Source organism: Euprymna scolopes, chromosome 7, assembly GCF_053919585.1.
Source record: "Euprymna scolopes isolate OS-2025 chromosome 7, ASM5391958v1, whole genome shotgun sequence".
Lineage (NCBI taxonomy): Eukaryota > Metazoa > Mollusca > Cephalopoda > Sepiida > Sepiolidae > Euprymna > Euprymna scolopes.
In genome coordinates this window covers 156,649,914-156,668,928 of record NC_136488.1, presented here as the reverse complement: position 1 = coordinate 156,668,928, position 19,015 = coordinate 156,649,914, and the positions used below count along the sequence as shown (strand labels likewise).

Sequence of the window (19,015 nt, the reverse complement as noted above, 5' to 3'; positions counted from 1 at the left end):
AAATGACTGCAGAAATTCCTCTCTGGACCAAAATATCATAGGTTTGCAACAACAGATGCCACATACAACTTCAATACATCTAGGCTAATAGCCATTATCTTATGTAGCTTCGAACACCATTTTATACACATTCAGTTGTAATGATAAAATACTAGATCCTACGAATACCATCACAATGATAACATCTTTAGATGAAGGAGTTCCTATTTTTCCCTCTAAATATTTAGTTCTACCACTGCTACTAGTTGTCACCAAAACAAATTCTACGTTTCACAGATTTTGTGATTACATCACTGTAACTGACTCATAATACATAGACCTAACATAATCTTTCCAATTTCCGATTATAAATAATGAAGGTTCCCTCACCAAAGTCCGTTCATTCTTATTGGCTAAGCTCTGAAAATTTTCATATTCCAGATTCCAGTTCTTCGCTTTATAAACGAACGCTTACTAACATTAGAATATGGTATCATCAAGAAACATATTATTTTGCCCGAAAAAACAAATAAAATAAATACGGAAGTTTATTTGTTAATTATTTTATCTTTTCCAGGCGATTTGACGACATTTATAGGTTTTCGGGTATTATGATAATGACTATCACGTAAAATTGCCGCCGAAAAATAGTTTTTATGTAATAACGTTATGCTTTCCGACAGCCAGCCAAACAATGCACATGCGCGTGTTATTGCAAGACTATTTGTCAGCGGCATTTTTACATCTGTTATTCGTTTACAAATTATCCGAAAAACCTATCGTGAAAGTAAAGTGAATGTGAAAGGCGGTGAAAAACAACCAATTTAACTTTTTCAAACCTTGAACATTACCTTTATTAATACTATATAGAGACTATGGCTATATTGAAGATGTTAACTCTATTATTATTATTAAATCGATTAGCTATCAAATATTTGCGCTTTATTATTATTATTATTATTATTATTATTATTATTATTATTATATCGACAAATAATACGGAAGTTTATTGAACGAAATAAAACGAATTTATTATTTTGCCAACAATTTTATTTCTGCAACATATTTCTTTTAATAAAATTCTGTAATTTTTTTTATGGAACAAATCGGAATAAAAAAGACGCGATTATTTCGAAGCCAAACTCTTCAGCTTATAAATGTAACATGAAATACGTCGGTTTAAAACATCATCAATCTATACACAAATAAAAACATCATCAATCTATACATAAATAATAATAATGACGGGTAAATACATAAATGTTTAGATATTTTTACACAGATTCTTTGTTTTTACAATTTGGCTTTTTTGTTTGTGAAAATCTGGCTATAGTTCTCGGTGCCCTTTCTGCCATTTTTTTCTGAGAAATTTGGCTTCAAATATATAGTAGAGTGGCAATCCAGTTAGAGTTAGCTATATGACACGTTTATTCTTTCAGAACCTTTGAAACACACATAACTTTCAGATGGCATAATAATAATAATAATGATAATAATAATAATAATAATAATAATAATAATAATAATAATAATAATAATAATAATGATAATAATAATAATAATGATGATGATAATAATAATAATAATACTGATAATAATAATAATAATAATAATAATAATAATAATAATGATAATAATAGTAATAATAATAATAATAATAATAATAATAATAATAATAATAATAACAATAATGATAATAAAAGAATTGGTGGACCTGAAAAATGCTGCCTTCACGATTTGCATTTTTATTTTTCACTTATTCGTAAAGTTTTCAGGCGATTATCAGCTCTTACATGTTTAAAGTTGGAACTGTAACGTTCTACTACAGTGAACCCCCATTTGTTGGCCACTCCCGTTGTTAATGCTGCCGCTAGCATTGACATTTTTCCTTTTCAAATTTTCTCAAATTTCTACGGCGCTTATCATAGATTACATGCTTAGCTTTCACATTACTTTTCAAAAAATTGTATACACCTTACCAACAGAAAAAGAAAACATTAAACGGCTATGGACAGCAGTAAGAAATTACGTAGCAAAAAAAAAAAATGTGTTCCATTTATTAGAACGTTATCATTACGAATTGATCTTCGACTATTACAGTCATTAAAAATACTACCTTAAATCTGTTTTTTTTTTTTTGCAATCTGAAAATTAAGCCTTTTTAAAGGCTAATAGAATCATTGTTCAGGTTAGCTGCAGTGTTTTTTCGTTGTTTCTTTTCCTCGTGACTAATGTTCCCCCAGAACAAATACACTGGGTTATAATTGATGATTAGTTCATTCTTTTATTTTCATTATAAATTACAGGCGGACGGTAACACCTGCTAATAGGCCACATTACCCTACTTTTATTTGATACATTAAGTGAAAGCACAGAATAATCGCAGCACATAATCAAATCCCCATGTTAAGACTGAGTTTATAAATACTAACGTTTTTACTTTGGCACGGTACATTCATTTTGGCCACGGGCGCCAGTGGCCGCTATTTGACCGGGCCGTCAGTAGCTCCCACTACCAACCGTAGTTGAATTATTTTTTTTTTACAGGTGGGGTGGGGGCATGCTTCCACCGGGCAACGCCGGTACACGGGTCCTGGTTATACATAAAAATAATTCTCTCTTTCTCTTTCTTTTTGTCTCTATCTCTCTCTATCTCTCTCTCTTTCTCTCTCTCTCTCTCTCTCTCTCTCTCTCTCTCTCTCTATATATATATATATATATATATATATATATATATATATATATATATATATTCCAGCTAAAAAGACAAAGGGAACCAGTTAGATTTGCTTGAGATAGATAGGTCTTTGGGTCATAAGCTGATGGACTCTTTATTTTCGGTTAGAAGATATGCTTGTTCATTTTTACAATTTTGCTATCCAGTGGAATAATTGGGTGTCATTGTGACATCAAATTAAAACTTGTTTTAACCTGTTTCAGTAATCGAGACAACTCGATAGACACTATGGCCAGCGTCGAAATAAAGCACCGAACTCGGACGAACGAAAAAAAATACAGATTATCACAACCTTCTAATTTTATAACTAATTAATATTTGGAGTTATTCGATTGTAATAACGCCGTTATATTATATCTTTTATTCTTAAGTGAAGGGAATGGATTTGATAATTCTGTCTTTGTTTGTAATTTCGGGTCCGTGCTACAACTGCCACGAATTGACAAAAAATTATTGATCCAGGAAGTGGTATCTCGGCAATAAAAGAATAAACTTGGAAAAATTAGATTTCTTAGAGTTAATGAAAGAGATTGCCAGAAGAGTATCAGGTATAAAATTAAAGTTCAAATGAGAACTAAATAGTAAAATTTCGTTCACGGGAAAAATTTATAGATCAAAAATATATGTATTTTCTCGCTCACAAAATCTTTTCGGGTTAGACTGGATTGTACTGTTTAACTTAAGAAAATTACTGATTAATTCTTATATTAACAAAGTTGACGTCACAGAGAAAAATAAGTGGAAGCAAAAACACACACAAAGTTAATTTATATAATAGAGAGATTTCACTGACGATGAAGTGATATTACATGGCACATCATTGGGAGTGACGGTGCTTAGAGACACTCACTGAAAACTAGGAAATGTCAAATTCGAATCCAGTTCGTTCCACAGAAACACTTTCATGAAACCCACACCTGACCTTGTCACAAAATCCTGAACTAGGAATCATGTGACTATTTCGTTTCTGAATTTTGGAGATAATGAGTGATAATTCGTATTATTTGGATTCTTCGGACTACTGTTCTCATCTTGAGTATTAAACAACCCTTTGCAGTCTCGAATTAGAATGGATACCCCCTGTAAGGATTACTGCGACTGTAATTGTGAATTTGTGAATCGGGTTTGTGAATGATTGAGTTCTATGTGCGTCTTTTCTTCTGCCTGCAAATCAAAGATACGCTGCTTCTCAGGCAAAGATATGTCTTTAGAGCGACCCATACTTATACAGTATTATTAAATCGCTTTCAAAATCTTTTTAAACAATATTTGCAAAATGTTTTGAATTTAAGATTACTAGACTATAAAATGTTCTATTAAATAAAAACGTTGACTTTTCTAATGTGACAAAAAAGTAATTGTTTGCCACATGAACCCCCTCAAATGATTAAAAATGGTTGCAATTGTTATTTAAATATAAGATATCTCGCCTGTACAATTTACAAGCCGAAAATTATCCTAAACGGAATGAATTTACATATTTTCTATTATTTAGTACGAGTATATATATATATATATATATACACTTGTGCCCGATATTATTCATACCCCTCCTTGAAAATTGAGTTTATTAGGTGTAACTTTGTAAGAATTTATTGTTTACATCCATATTGATACATATTCTTAATAAACCTCTTCTGATCATTTTCGTCATTTTAAAATCTCGGGATACTTGTAATAAAAGAAATATACAGCTATTTATAAAATCTGCAATGTTCAAAAATAATCATACCCCCTTATTTTTTCAGTATTAATCGAGTTTCTGACTGTTTGTTTCCTGTTTGATTCTTATTTTGAATGCTTTTATACAACCTTTGATTAATTTCATTTCGTTTTTTGCATTTTTCAGAAATTAAAATGATATCAACTAGAAAACCAATAAAAGAATAAAAATTATTAGAATGGGGAAGAAAAAAGAGATTAGTAATGATCTTAGGACTAAAATTGTGAATTCACATAAGGATGGTTTAGGTTACAAGTCAATTTCCAAGAAATTTGAGGTCCCTACAGCAACAGTACAGAGCATCATCAAAAAATTCCAGAGCCACCACACAACAAACAACTTGATTGGTAGAGGAAGGAAAAGGAAACTGTCTGCTAGAGCCACCAGGAATATTGTAAGAAGTGTTAATGCAAATCCAACCACCACTACTAAGGACATTTTAGAAAATCTGGAGTCTTCTGGCATAAAAATATCAAGGCAAACATTGCAAAGGACTCTGCATGAAAATGGTCTGAAAGGAAGAAGATCAAGAAGGACTCCATTGCACACCGGAAAACACCTTGCAGCACGTCTAAAGTTTGCTAGGACCCATGTGAATTCTCCAGAGTCCGTTTTCTCAGGTATTTTGTGGACTGACGAAACAAAAATTGAATTGTTTGGCCATATGGATGCTTCTTACGTTTGGAGGAAGAAAGGAGAAGCTTACAACCCAAAGAACACCATACCCACGGTGAAACATGGTGGTGGTAGCCTAATGTTTTGGGACTCCTTTTCGGCTAGTGGTCCAGGTAGTTTGGTCAGGATAGATAGAACCATGAAGAAGGAGCAATATTTGGAGATACTCCAGAAAAACATTAGACAGGATGCGGAGAAGCTCCATTTAGGACCAAACTGGGTCCTTTAAAAGTATAATGATCCAAAACATACTGCCAAAATAGTCAAGAAATGGTTTGAGGATAATCAAATTAATGTTTTGGAATGGCCTAGCCAGAGTCTCGACCTGAACCCTATCGAAAACCTCTGGCACATATTGAAAACTGAGGTTAAAAAGCGGAAACCTAGAAATTTGAGGGATTTGGAGAACTACTGCATTGAAGAATGGTCAAAAATCAGTGTTGATGCTTGTAAAAACCTTGTTGATAAATATCCAAAACGGTTACAGGCAGTTATTAAGAATAAAGGGCATGCTATTGACTATTAGTAAGAGAGGTATGAATAATTTTGAACTAGTGCCATTATTGTTTTTCTTTGTATAATGTTTCAAACTTGCATAATTTATTTATTTGTTGAGTTTAAATTAAATGCTTATGCTTGATTTATTGTTTGAAATCCCTTTAATATTTTCTACCTTCTGGTTTGAGCAATATTCTTATAGAAATCTCAAAGGTCCGAGGGGTATGAATAATATCGGGCACAAGTGTATATATATATATATATATATATATATATATATATATATATATGTGTGTGTGTGTGTGTGTGCGTGTGTGTGTACAGAGAGAGAGAGAGAGAGAGAGAGAGAGAGATGAATTGAAAATAGAAAGGAAGAAACAAAATGCTCGGCAATTATAAGCTTGAATATAATTATATGTTTAGCTGTTTTCAAATGTGAAAGATTTATTTTCTGCTTCCCATTATTTCGGGTAATCATATCCATATTTCTATACGGATTTGTGTAAAATTAAAAAAAAAATTATGCTTTTATATTGAATTTGTCTTTATAATCTAGCACTTTGCTACACTTTCTCTCTCTCTCTCTCTCTCTCTCTCTATATATATATATATATATATATATATGTATATATATATATATATATATATATATATATATATTATATATAATCAACACTGCTGGTCAACACACACACATATATATATATAACATTGTTTATCAACACACACAAACACACACATACACACACACACTGACAGTAATATTCTATAAGTACTATCCAACCTAAATAAAAATTGCTCGATATACAAGATAGAGCAAATAAATCAAATTTTAGTCATTCAATTAATTTAAAAATTTATGACGTGAAATGTTTAAATTTCAAATCCAAAGATTTTTATTATTCTATGTAATGCAAAGAATACAATAGAAATGTTTTAACTCCTTATCCTATAGGATTTCGATGTCTACCATCTCTTCAGAGGAGAAAATATTAGTAAATAGTTATAATGGCTTACACCTTATTTGCTAAAGTCTGTGAAACATGGAAAATCACAATTAAAAATTGATTGAGTAATTAAAAGTCATAGAGTAAGGGAAGTTAAAGAAAAGGATATAAAAGTTAACATCCGAATTGCATCGTAAAATCCGAAGTGAATGTCTTTGAAAGCAAACGATCAAAACTGTATTTTGAGTAATCCACATCACAATGTAATGATCTGAATTAGGCATTTTCCTGGAGTGATTTTGCTTTGTTATATGATGGGTTCGGTAAAAAAGTTTTTTTATATATAGGTCCGGTGGATCTTTTTATTAATAAACATATAAATTGATATATTTAATATTTTTTATACTCATAGAACATGAGCTTAAAATTCCAGTCTAAAATAACCTTCAAATTGTTAATAAAATTAAAAATTAAAAAATTAAAGCCGCTTTAGCAGACAGGTCATGCAAAATGAGAGAAACTGAAGTGGTACGAAAAAGGAATAGGAAAGAAAAGGACAGAAAATGCTTGCGCGTAATAAAAAAAAGCGAGTATAAAATAAAATAAAAGGGAAGAAAATGTATTAATGCATGGCGGTGGGGGGGGGACAGAAAAAAGAAAATAAAAAAGAGAGAAAATAATTATGAAGAAATAGAGGGGAGAGATACATATAGAGAGGGAGGAAAGATTTTGGATGTTAAATTTTATATCCTTTTCTTTAACTTCCCTCTAAGGAGTTAAAACATTTCTATTGTATTCTTTGTATTACATAGAATAATAAAAATCTTTGATCTGAAACACAAAAACTTCACGTCATACATTTTAAAATTTATTGAATGACTAAAATTTGATATATATATATATATATATATATATATATATATATAATTACTAAATTTACTCACATAAAATTAATAAACGAAAGTATAGATTCATGCGTAAACTTTAAGTTCGCGCTGGCCTCAATAGAATGGAAATAGTAACAAACTTTAATAAAGACTTTTCATATCTATCTGCGTAAGTATACTTTGATAATTATGTTTCAGTTTGAAGAAATATGATATAATAAAATTATGGGGTGTTCGTTCGCACCTTACCTCCGTAGAATGTAAATATATCGCAAAGTTTAACAAGGTTTTTTTAATATAGATCCACAGAATATTGTGATAAGTGTTTCAGTGTGAACAGATATGGTATAATAAATTATGGGGTTTATCTATTTTATTTTTACTTTCATCATATTTTGCTTTGGTTTTGATACCCCCAAATTCGAAGCTATCTCTTTACAACCCTTCCTTTTCATAACCTATCATACTTTCATAAACCAGAGTCCATTTTCTGTAGGCTGTTTTTGAACCCAGTCAATGACGGTTACTTTTGCTAGTATATAAATATAAATATATATATATATATATATATATATATATATATATATGGTAAGCAATTAATATATATATATACATATATATATATATATATATATATATATATATGGTAATCAATTAATATATATATATATATGTGGTAATCAATTAATATATATATATATACATATATATATATGGTAAGCAATTAATATACATATATATACATATATATATATATATATATATATATATATGGTAATCAATTAATATATATATATATATATATATATATGGTAATCAATTAATATATATATATATATATATATATATATATATATATATATGTGGTAAGCAATTAATATATATATATATATATATATATATATATATATATATATATATACATTCACAGGAAATATGAACTGGAACAAATACATTAAGGACATTGCGAAGACTGCTGCAAGGAAGGTGGGCTGCGCCTATAGTGCTAGAAAACTACTTCCACCTGAGAGTATCCTGCACCTCTACAAAGCCACCATTCGCCCATGCATGGAATATTCTTGCCACATCTGGGCTGGTGCATCTAGCACTAACCTCTCCCTCTTGGATAGAGTCCAAAAAAAGGGTCTCCAATCTAATAGGTTTCACTTTGTCAACTAGGGTCCAACCTTTGTCCCATCGCCGCAATATTGAATCCCTAGGCTTTTTTTACAAATATTTTAACAGAATGTGTTCTGATCTGATTAACTCATTGTGCCCTCTTGACATACATATCCCCAACAAAACCGCATAGCAACAAAATCACACCCTTTCACTATTGAGGTCCCTTAAATGCCAGAAAGTTTTCTACTCTAATAGTTTCTTCTCTGAAACGGCTAGGCTTTGGAATGCTTTCTTCTACCTGATTTCCAAACTGTACTGATATGCAGAAGTTCACATGCAACATAAACCAACATCGTAATCTTTCTTATACATGGTTCCTTAGTAACCCTTACACCCAAGAGGCAATATGTCTTGTTTGGGCTGAAGGTCTAAGTAATATATATATATATATATATATATATATATATATGTATATATTAATTTTATTGTAAAACTAACAAAAACAATAGAAAAATAAACAAATAAATAAATTAAATAAACATGAATATACATAAGCGGTCACACATATATGTATGTATATATATATGTATATATATGTGCATATATGTATGTACACATATATATATTTATATATAAACTAACATAAAAAAACACTAACCTATTTTTAAAACAGATCAAGAAACTAAATAGAGCACACACAAAGAAACAGGTCAACCAGAGGCCAAATAGGCTTTTGTCCGATAAATGCATGCTTATTGGCTGATAGGAAGGGCGCGGAGGATACTAGAAAGCTGATTGGCTAACTAAAATCTCAATAGAAGAGGAGCATATAAAAACGATAAACAACCACAGAATTTGCGCATAAGCCTGAAGAGTCCTAGAGTGGATGAAACGCGGAATATTCAGTGTAGCTTAATCGCTATATATATTTTATAAATTACGAACTAACTCTACCTACGTATTGAGCACTTTTGAAGTAAATAGTTAAAGTTTATGCATAAATCTATACTTTCGTATATTAATTTTATGTGAGTAAATTAAGTAGTTATATATATATATATATATATATATATATATATATATATATATATATGCATGTATATTCATATACGCTGTCTATTTATATATAAGTCCATGTTTGTGTGTTATAGAAATCGAATAATTAACCCAATAATCATAGTAAGGGTTAAATTATAAACCGAATTTTCACACCATCGAAAATTTCTTTCGATTACATTTTGTGATGGCACTAATCAGTTAGTTTCATAAAACGTAAAGAAAATAAATTTTAATTTTTAGAATAGATTTTAATGGCGTTATTTTTAGAATAGATTTTAATGGCGTTATTTTTAGAATAGATTTAAATGGCGTTATTTTTTTACAATATATTTTAATGGTGATTTTACAATAGATTTATATGGTGTTATATTTTTAGAATAGATTTTAATGGTGTGATTTTAGAATTGATTTTAATGGTGTCATTTTTTTAGAATAGATTTTAATGGTGTCAGTTTTAGAATAGAGTTTAATGGTGTCAATTTTTAGAATTGATTTTAATGGTGCCGTTTTAAGAATAGATTTTAATAGTGTCATTTTTTTAGAATATATTTTAATGACGTCATTTTTAGAATAGATTTTAATAGTGTCATTTTTACAATAGATTTTAATGGTGTCATTTTTAGAATAAATTTTAATGGTGTCATTTTTAGAATAGATTTTAATGGCGTCATAAAACAAACAAAATATAAAACAAAAAATAACTCTGAAGAATGCATAAAAACGTTTAAGTATTTATAAATAATTATTTCCTTGGTATGTCTAAGATTTAAAATAATTAAACAAAAAGGAAACTCAATTTGACGTTTTATAAAAATCGTGATTTTAGGAACAACACTACGGGGAGTGTTTTTTTTTATTAATTAATCTTATATTTGATAAAAAGAAAAAAAAATTATTTCATGGTTCGAATTGTAAACTATACATAACATACTAGATAATATATATATATATATATATATATATATATATATATATGTGTGTGTGTGTGTACAAGTGAGAATGTTTGTGAGGACACTTCTCAACCTATATACTCAACGATTTTTTATTTACAGGCTTGAAATTTGGCATATAGAATATATAGCCACATGAAACACTTTTTAATCCGTTTTCATCTGAAAAAATGCTGCTAAAACGTTAAAATTAAAAAATATTAACTGTCCCACAAATGTGCAGGCGTGAATATTTCACATTACAGATTACTTATGTTAAGAGTAAGTTGTTTGAAAACAGCTTTTAAGGACCGTGTCACGCTTGTCAAGTGGTTATTGTACTTGACTCATTGTTTTAAGGTTTCTCGGCTGGAGTAAAATTTTTTTACTTACAAGAAATGAACTGTTTAGAAATAAAACAATCATCGCATGCACATGTCTTAGTTTCTTTCAGTTTTTTTTACTTCATTTTTTTTAAAAGAAATTTAGCATTACGTTTAATTCCAGGCAACGCCGGGCTCATTTGCTTGTATGTTATATGTCTGTAGTCAAATTTTTTATTTGCTTACTTTAAATCTGAGATAATTTTTTTCTTTCTATTTTTACAGAACAAAGAATGCCGTTTCCAGCGTTATGATGTGGTTGCAAGAGTAAAAGATTACACCACTATTGAACCATTCTGCGAGGATTGCTTACAGATCGCCGTCGCCACAGTTGGTCCCATATCAGCCGCCGTCTTTTCCAAAGAGAAGACATTCCACTTGTACAAAAGTGGAATTTACCAAAGTCCCACGTGTTCTCAAACCATGACTCATGGAATCTTGGTCGTTGGTTATGGAACTGAAAATGGGCAAGACTACTGGCTAGTGAAGAACAGGTTGGGAAAATCCTATTGCTTTTCAAAGATTAACACAGTTTCTTTGCATTTTTTTAATCTTTTGTTTTTGTCAATAATTACAAAGTGACAGTGGTCGTCTACATGTCTACAGCACATGACTTTTTAAAAGTTCCAGGTCACCGCTGAGCTATGTCCGCCATGGTCTATTTTCGGAACGTTGTTTTCTCTTTCTTGAGAAGTGGGTTCTCTCTACAGTGCTAAAAAAAAAAAATTACTCATGCCTGAGAGTATTCTATACCTCCACCAAATAACCATTCGCTATATATATATATATATATATATATATATATATATATAAATGACATTTGCTTTTCTATTCTAATATCAACTCAATTTCCATTCAATTTCTTCTTCTTCTTCTTCTTCTTCTTCTTCTTTTTACTCATTCTCCCAAAATTAGCTCAGCCTTGGCAGTCGTTTTAAATTCTTTTTTTCTACGCACATCTTTCCCCCCATTTGTGAATTATTCCACGGATTTCTGCCTTTTGGATTACTTTGGACCATCTTCCAATTACGCGATTCCCTTGGATTTTACTTGTGAAAATGGAAACTTAACCAATTTTTTTGGATTTGGATTTTTGGATTTTAGCATTATTGGATATTTTACCCTTCACAAGACTATACATTCATGTGAAATCGCCTTTTTCTTCACCATATTCCCTCTCCTTCACTATTTGTTACCAAGTAAGATCAATAACTTACTTGTAGTTTCATCAAATACTTTTGCAAGCAAAATCCGATCCCGCATTTTGCTACATCCTATTTCTCTGAAACTCCGCGGATTAAGGACTATTCACTTATTTTATGCTTCTTTTTTATAATTAAATACGTTTTTAACTCTTTTCAAAGTGTTTTAAACATGTTTTATTAACTACTATATATATATATATATATATATATATATATATATATATATATATATTCTGTACTTTAATCAATCAAGTCTCTGGCAGCATGCATGTAGCACTCTCCTTTGACACTAGCGCCTAAATACATGTATTTGCTGACTTTAATGCCCACCACAGTAATTGGCTTGGCTTCTCTAACTACACAAACACAGCCATAACTTTTCTATATCCCATTTATTAACACTGACAGTAACGTTCCCGATCCGTCTCTAAGATCGTCAGAATCAGCAAGCCTCACTTCTCAATTTATTTCTGACAACAGTTCCTGAGGATTGTGTAACAAACGCCCTCGGTAATGCTGATCATGCTGTGATTATGATGAACATCACTCTAAACTCTCGACCCCATGTTGAAGAGCCATTGCTTAAAACAACAAGGTACAATAAGGCTGCCTGGGATGACATCAGAGATCACATCAGAGATGCCCCAAGTGGAAATATCTTTCTCTTCCTGCGGAAAAGTGGGCAAATGGGACTACTGAATGATTCACATCATTGAAGAAAACTGATTTTGAGTATGTGGTACAATGGGTAAAAAAGTGGCTGATTACTTTTAATGCATCTAAAACCAAGCTTCTATCATTACATTATTAACGTTCTGATCTCCACCTGGAATCAATTCAGATGAATGACCCTCGACTTGGGGAGGCTCCATGTTTTGACAAGCTTCTGGGCTTGACCTTTACTCCTGATCTAAAATGGAACACATACATCAAATCCGTTGCCAAGGTCGCTGGAAAAATGTTGGGATTTTATCGATCGATCAAGTAGATATCTCACATGAAATTTTATAATTTTCTATATAAGAGTCAGGTACGCCCAAGGATGGACTATTGTTGCCACATCTGGGCAGGAGCTGCTACGGAGATCTTATCCTGCCTTGATAGAGTTCAAAATAGACTTCGTAGCCAAGTAGGGGACGCCCTTTTCTCTTCCTTGCAATCACTTTCTCACAGAAGAGACGTTGTGAGCCTGTCTCTGTTTTATCGTTATTTTCATGGCAAGTGCTCATTTGATCTCCAATCTGTGCTCCCCCCTCGCCAACCATTCACGAGAAACACTCGTCTACCTGAAACCACTATCAATAATTTCCCCCACTCTTTATCTGTGCCTAAACCTAGACGTAGATTTCATGAACAAAGCTTCTCAGAACTTCACACCTGTGCAACTCTGTTCTGTTTGCCTGCTTTCAAACTAACTACAATGTGCTCGTCTTCATAACCAACGTAAACAAGTTCTTGATGAGCCATTCCCCTTAAGTAATCCAATTTACCAAACTTAGTAACGACTACTATGATACTACTAACGACTACTATGATATTGTACCATTGACTACTATGCACTCTTTAATCCTAATCATCGAGTGACCTCTAGGCCTTAATAAGTGGTGACTTCTTTGTAAAAAAAAATGCAAAAACTTTGATGAAAAGCGTGCTAAGCATATAGTATTAAAATGTGTTCCCAGAAAGCAGAATAAATTTGCAGTTCCTGCCGTCTTTCAACAAAAACTGAAATGTACAATCTATGGCAGATTTCTTCTGTCTAAGGCTTTGTGAACCACATGAGGTCACACAAGGTTAGACAAGACCAACAATTTTATGAAGATGTGCTGCCACCCAGACAACCTGGGCATTTTTGTAATACTTGTGAACTAATATGTAAATTTGCAATCGGTTCGACACAATACTCAAAGGTGTATATATAGTCCCTTTACATGAACCAGCAAATGCTGGCAAATTCCCCTGCCACACATGTGAACGATTATGCATATATATATATATATATATATATATATATATATATATATATATATATATATATATATATATATATATACATACAGTGTATCACAAAAGTGAGTACACCCCTCACATTTCTTCAAATATTTAAGTAATCATTTTCAGTATTGTCCCATGATTGCGACACTGTAATATGCATATCGATCTTAGCAGCAGCCAAATAGCGTAACGGTGAGAAGGCGGTCGAGTTTCAATCCTGGCTTGAGGTAGCTGCTAGTCTATCCGCACTGATGAGCTGTGATACAGCGAAACATTACTGTGTTTGGATAACTATATATATAATGTTTTATATTAGCGCTTTGAAAATAATATTTGAACAAAACCTACGGGCCCCTTTCACCAACAAATCAATCACAGTGTTAATCGTTGGATATCAACAAATACAAAAAGACGAATTAAATTGTCACGCAAGAGCAAATACTCGGAGATATACAAAAATAAGGGGAGAAAAGGCGAGGGTGAATTCATGTGAAATATATGTACAATAATATAAAATATATATACAACAATATAAAATATATATATACAATAATATAAAATATATATACAACAATATAAAATATATATATACAATAATATAAAATATATATACAACAATATAAAATATATATATACAATAATATAAAATATATATACAATAATATAAAATATATATATATACAATAATATAAAATATATATACAACAATATAAAATATATATATGCAATAATATAAAATATATATACAACAATATAAAATATATATATACAATAATATAAAATATATATACAACAATATAAAATATATATACAATAATATAAAATATATATACAATAATATAAAATATATATATACAATAATATAAAATATATATACAACAATATAAAATATATATACAACAATATAAAATATATATATACAATAATATAAAATATATATACAACAATATAAAATATATATACAATAATATAAAATATATATATACAATAATATAAAATATATATACAACAATATAAAATATATATACAATAATATAAAATATATATACAATAATATAAAATATATATACAATAATATAAAATATATATATACAATAATATAAAATATATATACAACAATATAAAATATATATATACAATAATATAAAATATATATACAATAATATAAAATATATATACAATAATATAAAATATATATACAACAATATAAAATATATATACAACAATATAAAATATATATACACAACAATATAAAATATATATACAACAATATAAAAAATATATACAACAATATAAAATATATATACACAATAATATAAAATATATATACAACAATATAAAATATATATATACAATAATATAAAATATATATACAACAATATAAAATATATATATACAACAATATAAAATATATATACAACAATATAAAATATATATATACAATAATATAAAATATATGTACAATAATATAAAATATATGTACAATAATATAAAATATATATACAACAATATAAAATATATATATACAATAATATAAAATATATATACAACAATATAAAATATATATACAATAATATAAAATATATATACAATAATATAAAAAATATATACAACAATATAAAATATATATACAACAATATAAAATATATATATACAACAATATAAAATATATATACAACAATATAAAATATATATGTACAATAATATAAAATATATATACAACAATATAATATATATATATATACAATAATATAAAATATATGTACAATTTAAATGGGGGGGGGTATGAGAACGATGAAAAAATATCTCCAAGCAAGTTTAATGATTCTTTCATACATTGTTTCCCGTCTGTCGTATTATGGTTGGTTTTCGGTGTAAGATTTACATTCCTAATGGTAACGAAGAACAGTTTGCCCCACATCACGCAAAGTAGTGTTATTTATGAATTTAATTGTCACTGCGCTGCTGGCAATGTGGGTCGAACCTCCTTGCATTTGCAGACACGCATCAACCAACATATACCGGCAGAAATTAAACTTCTTCTGCTTTAGAAGTTGCCATTGGCCAGCATCCAATTGAAAATCTAGCTTGTGCCAATGGCTATAAAATTAATTATTTCAGAATATTGCACCGGGCTGACTCTCAACATCATTTAAAGATTTTGGAGTCAGTTTATTTACAGTAAGCCGTCGTTTTGCCGACAGAAAGAATTCGTTAAATCATTAAACTTGCTTGGAGATATTTCTTCATCATTCTCATATCCCCTCCATCTCAATTGTACATATATTTTATATTATTGTATATATATTTTATATTATTGTATATATATTTTATATTATTGTACATATATTTTATATTATTGTATATATATTTTATATTATTGTATATATATTTTATATTATTGTATATATATTTTATATTATTGTATATATATTTTATATTATTGTATATATATTTTATATTATTGTACATATATTTTATATTATTGTATATATATTTTATATTATTGTATATATATTTTATATTATTGTATATATATTTTATATTATTGTATATATATTTTATATTATTGTATATATATTTTACATGAATTCCCATTCGTCTTTCTTTTTATCTTTTTCGTATATATCCGAGTATTTGCTTTTGCATTACAATTTAATTCGTCATTTTGCATCTTTTGATATCAACGATTAACTCCTGATGAGTTTGTTGGGTAAAGGGGCTCCTAGGTTTTGTTAGTATATTATTTTCAAAGCGCTGTATAGTTTTTGTACAGTTAAAAAGTTATTTAACTGTTTTATTTCTTATAAATTATTGTTCATGCAAGTCACTGTTGTTGTATATGATTATATGTTTCAATTAATATATTATTAGTTTATATTAAATAGATATTATTCTATTTGTTTATTCAATTAATAATATTTATATGGATCTATTTTTTATTCATTTTTTCGGACCTCGCTGGAATTTGGCAAAAAGGAAGAGGTTTTTATGTATTTTCCCCCTAATTTTTAAATTCAAAATGATTGGAATGATTTTTATTTATTACTTTTAATTTAATTTCAGTTTAGTAAATAAAATTGAATCATTTAAATAAACACATTTATTTCTTTAGATTTCTGCTATATGTCTTTTATAAAATCTTCACTCTGAAAATGTCCACTAGGCGTCGCTGAAATCTAATCTGGCAATGTCTGTTCATCTTGTTAATTGCCACATCCCTTCTCACTGACGCCGTGATTTCCACTGGTGCTTAACATCGAGTTGTTCTTTCAGCTGCCAAGCACTCGACTCGCTCTTTTTCTAAAACTCGTCCTTAACGCAGATATTCCTCAGCAAATTAATTTTTTTTTAACCAATTGTCTTTTTCATTCTTTCCATAACTAATGTTTTTCATTTTTTCCATAACTAATTGTTATCATTTTTTCCAAAACTATTTTTTTTTCATTTTTTCCATAACTAATTTTATTTTAATTTTTTTCATAACTATTTTTTTGATTCTTTTCATAACTAATTTTTTTGATTCTTTCCATAACTAATTTTTTTCATTCTTTCCATAACTAATGTTTTTCATTTTTTCCATTATTAATTAATGACTCATTTTTGTCATTTTTTCCATAACTAATTTTTTCATTTTTTCCATAACTAATTGTTATCATTTTTTCCATAACTAATTTTTTCATTTTTTCCATAACTAATTGTTATCATTTTTTCCATAACTAATTTTTTCATTTTTTCCATAACTAATTGTTATCATTTTTTCCAAAACTATTTTTTTTTCATTTTTTCCATAACTAATTTTTTCATTTTTTCCATCACTATTTTTCTCATTCTTTCCATATCTAATTTTTTTCGTCTATACATATATTTTCAGTTGGGGTCCAACTTGGGGGTTACAAGGTTACATCAAGATCGCACGCAACCAAGACAACATGTGTGGCATTTCTTCCATGGCCAGCTTTCCGATTATAAGATAAATTTTAATCGTTTTTAAAATAAATTGGAAAAAAAATGATATTCTTTGAATTTCACAATAAAAAAAACAATAAAACCGTGAGAAAACCTCGAAATATCTTATTTTCACATTATTTATTTAAATTATCGGTCAAAACTTTAGATAAATAAATATATCCGTTTAAAAAAATTGCATTTTTTAAATTTTCTGAACCGTTGTAATTTTCAAATTTCAATGCATTCAATGAACGTACTTTTTAATAAATACTAGCAGTATGTACCCGGCCTTGTCCAGTCGAAACATATTGCCGACTGGAAGCAACAATCATATACTTTTAAGATGCATCGAATATCCCAACTTGTTACGAAAAGTGATCACATGTTTAATCCATCTTGATTTAAGATAATTAAAGCTATGACAGCAGCATATTTTTTTCATTGTTTTGACTCTCGAGTATATATCCGACTCAGTTAGACACAGCTAATTAACCAAGAACCACACCACTCTATATAAAAGCATATAAGATATTAAGATATCAACAGATACACACACGAGAGTCAAAACAATGAAAAGAATATGATGTCATCCTAGCCCCAATGATAATCAAACGCGAAGTAACTTTCTTTCATAGCTTAAACGGCAAATAACTCTCATAGCTTAAATAAATAAGCTTACTTCCGGTTTTAAACAGACCTGATGTCAGCTATTAACAATTGACAATACATCAAATTTAATATAACTAAAAAATAAATTAAATAAATTAACTTTAAATAACATTTCTAAATAGAACAATGAAAACGATTCTATTACAACAAACGATTAATAAAATCGAGCTAATTATAAAAAATAGATCTTCTTTAATGTAATATGCTCATTGAATATAGATTTCTTTTGATTAAAATAGTATATATAGAAATCATG

The 19,015-nt window shown here is 28.9% G+C and overlaps 1 protein-coding gene across 2 annotated transcripts in view; it reads left to right on the top strand.

The window, feature by feature from the left end:
• The window catches only part of LOC145280091 (cathepsin L-like peptidase), a 66,172-nt gene extending 47,963 nt beyond the window's left edge, over positions 1–18,209 (top strand). For both annotated transcript variants that reach the window (XM_080131815.1, XM_080131816.1), the window contains exons 7-8: positions 11,165–11,433; positions 18,014–18,209. In XM_080131815.1, the coding sequence (XP_079987941.1) occupies positions 11,165–11,433; positions 18,014–18,116 (372 nt within the window). In that variant the 3' untranslated portion in view covers positions 18,117–18,209. The remainder of the gene's footprint in view (positions 1–11,164; positions 11,434–18,013) is intronic.
• Positions 18,210–19,015: the final 806 nt, after the last annotated feature.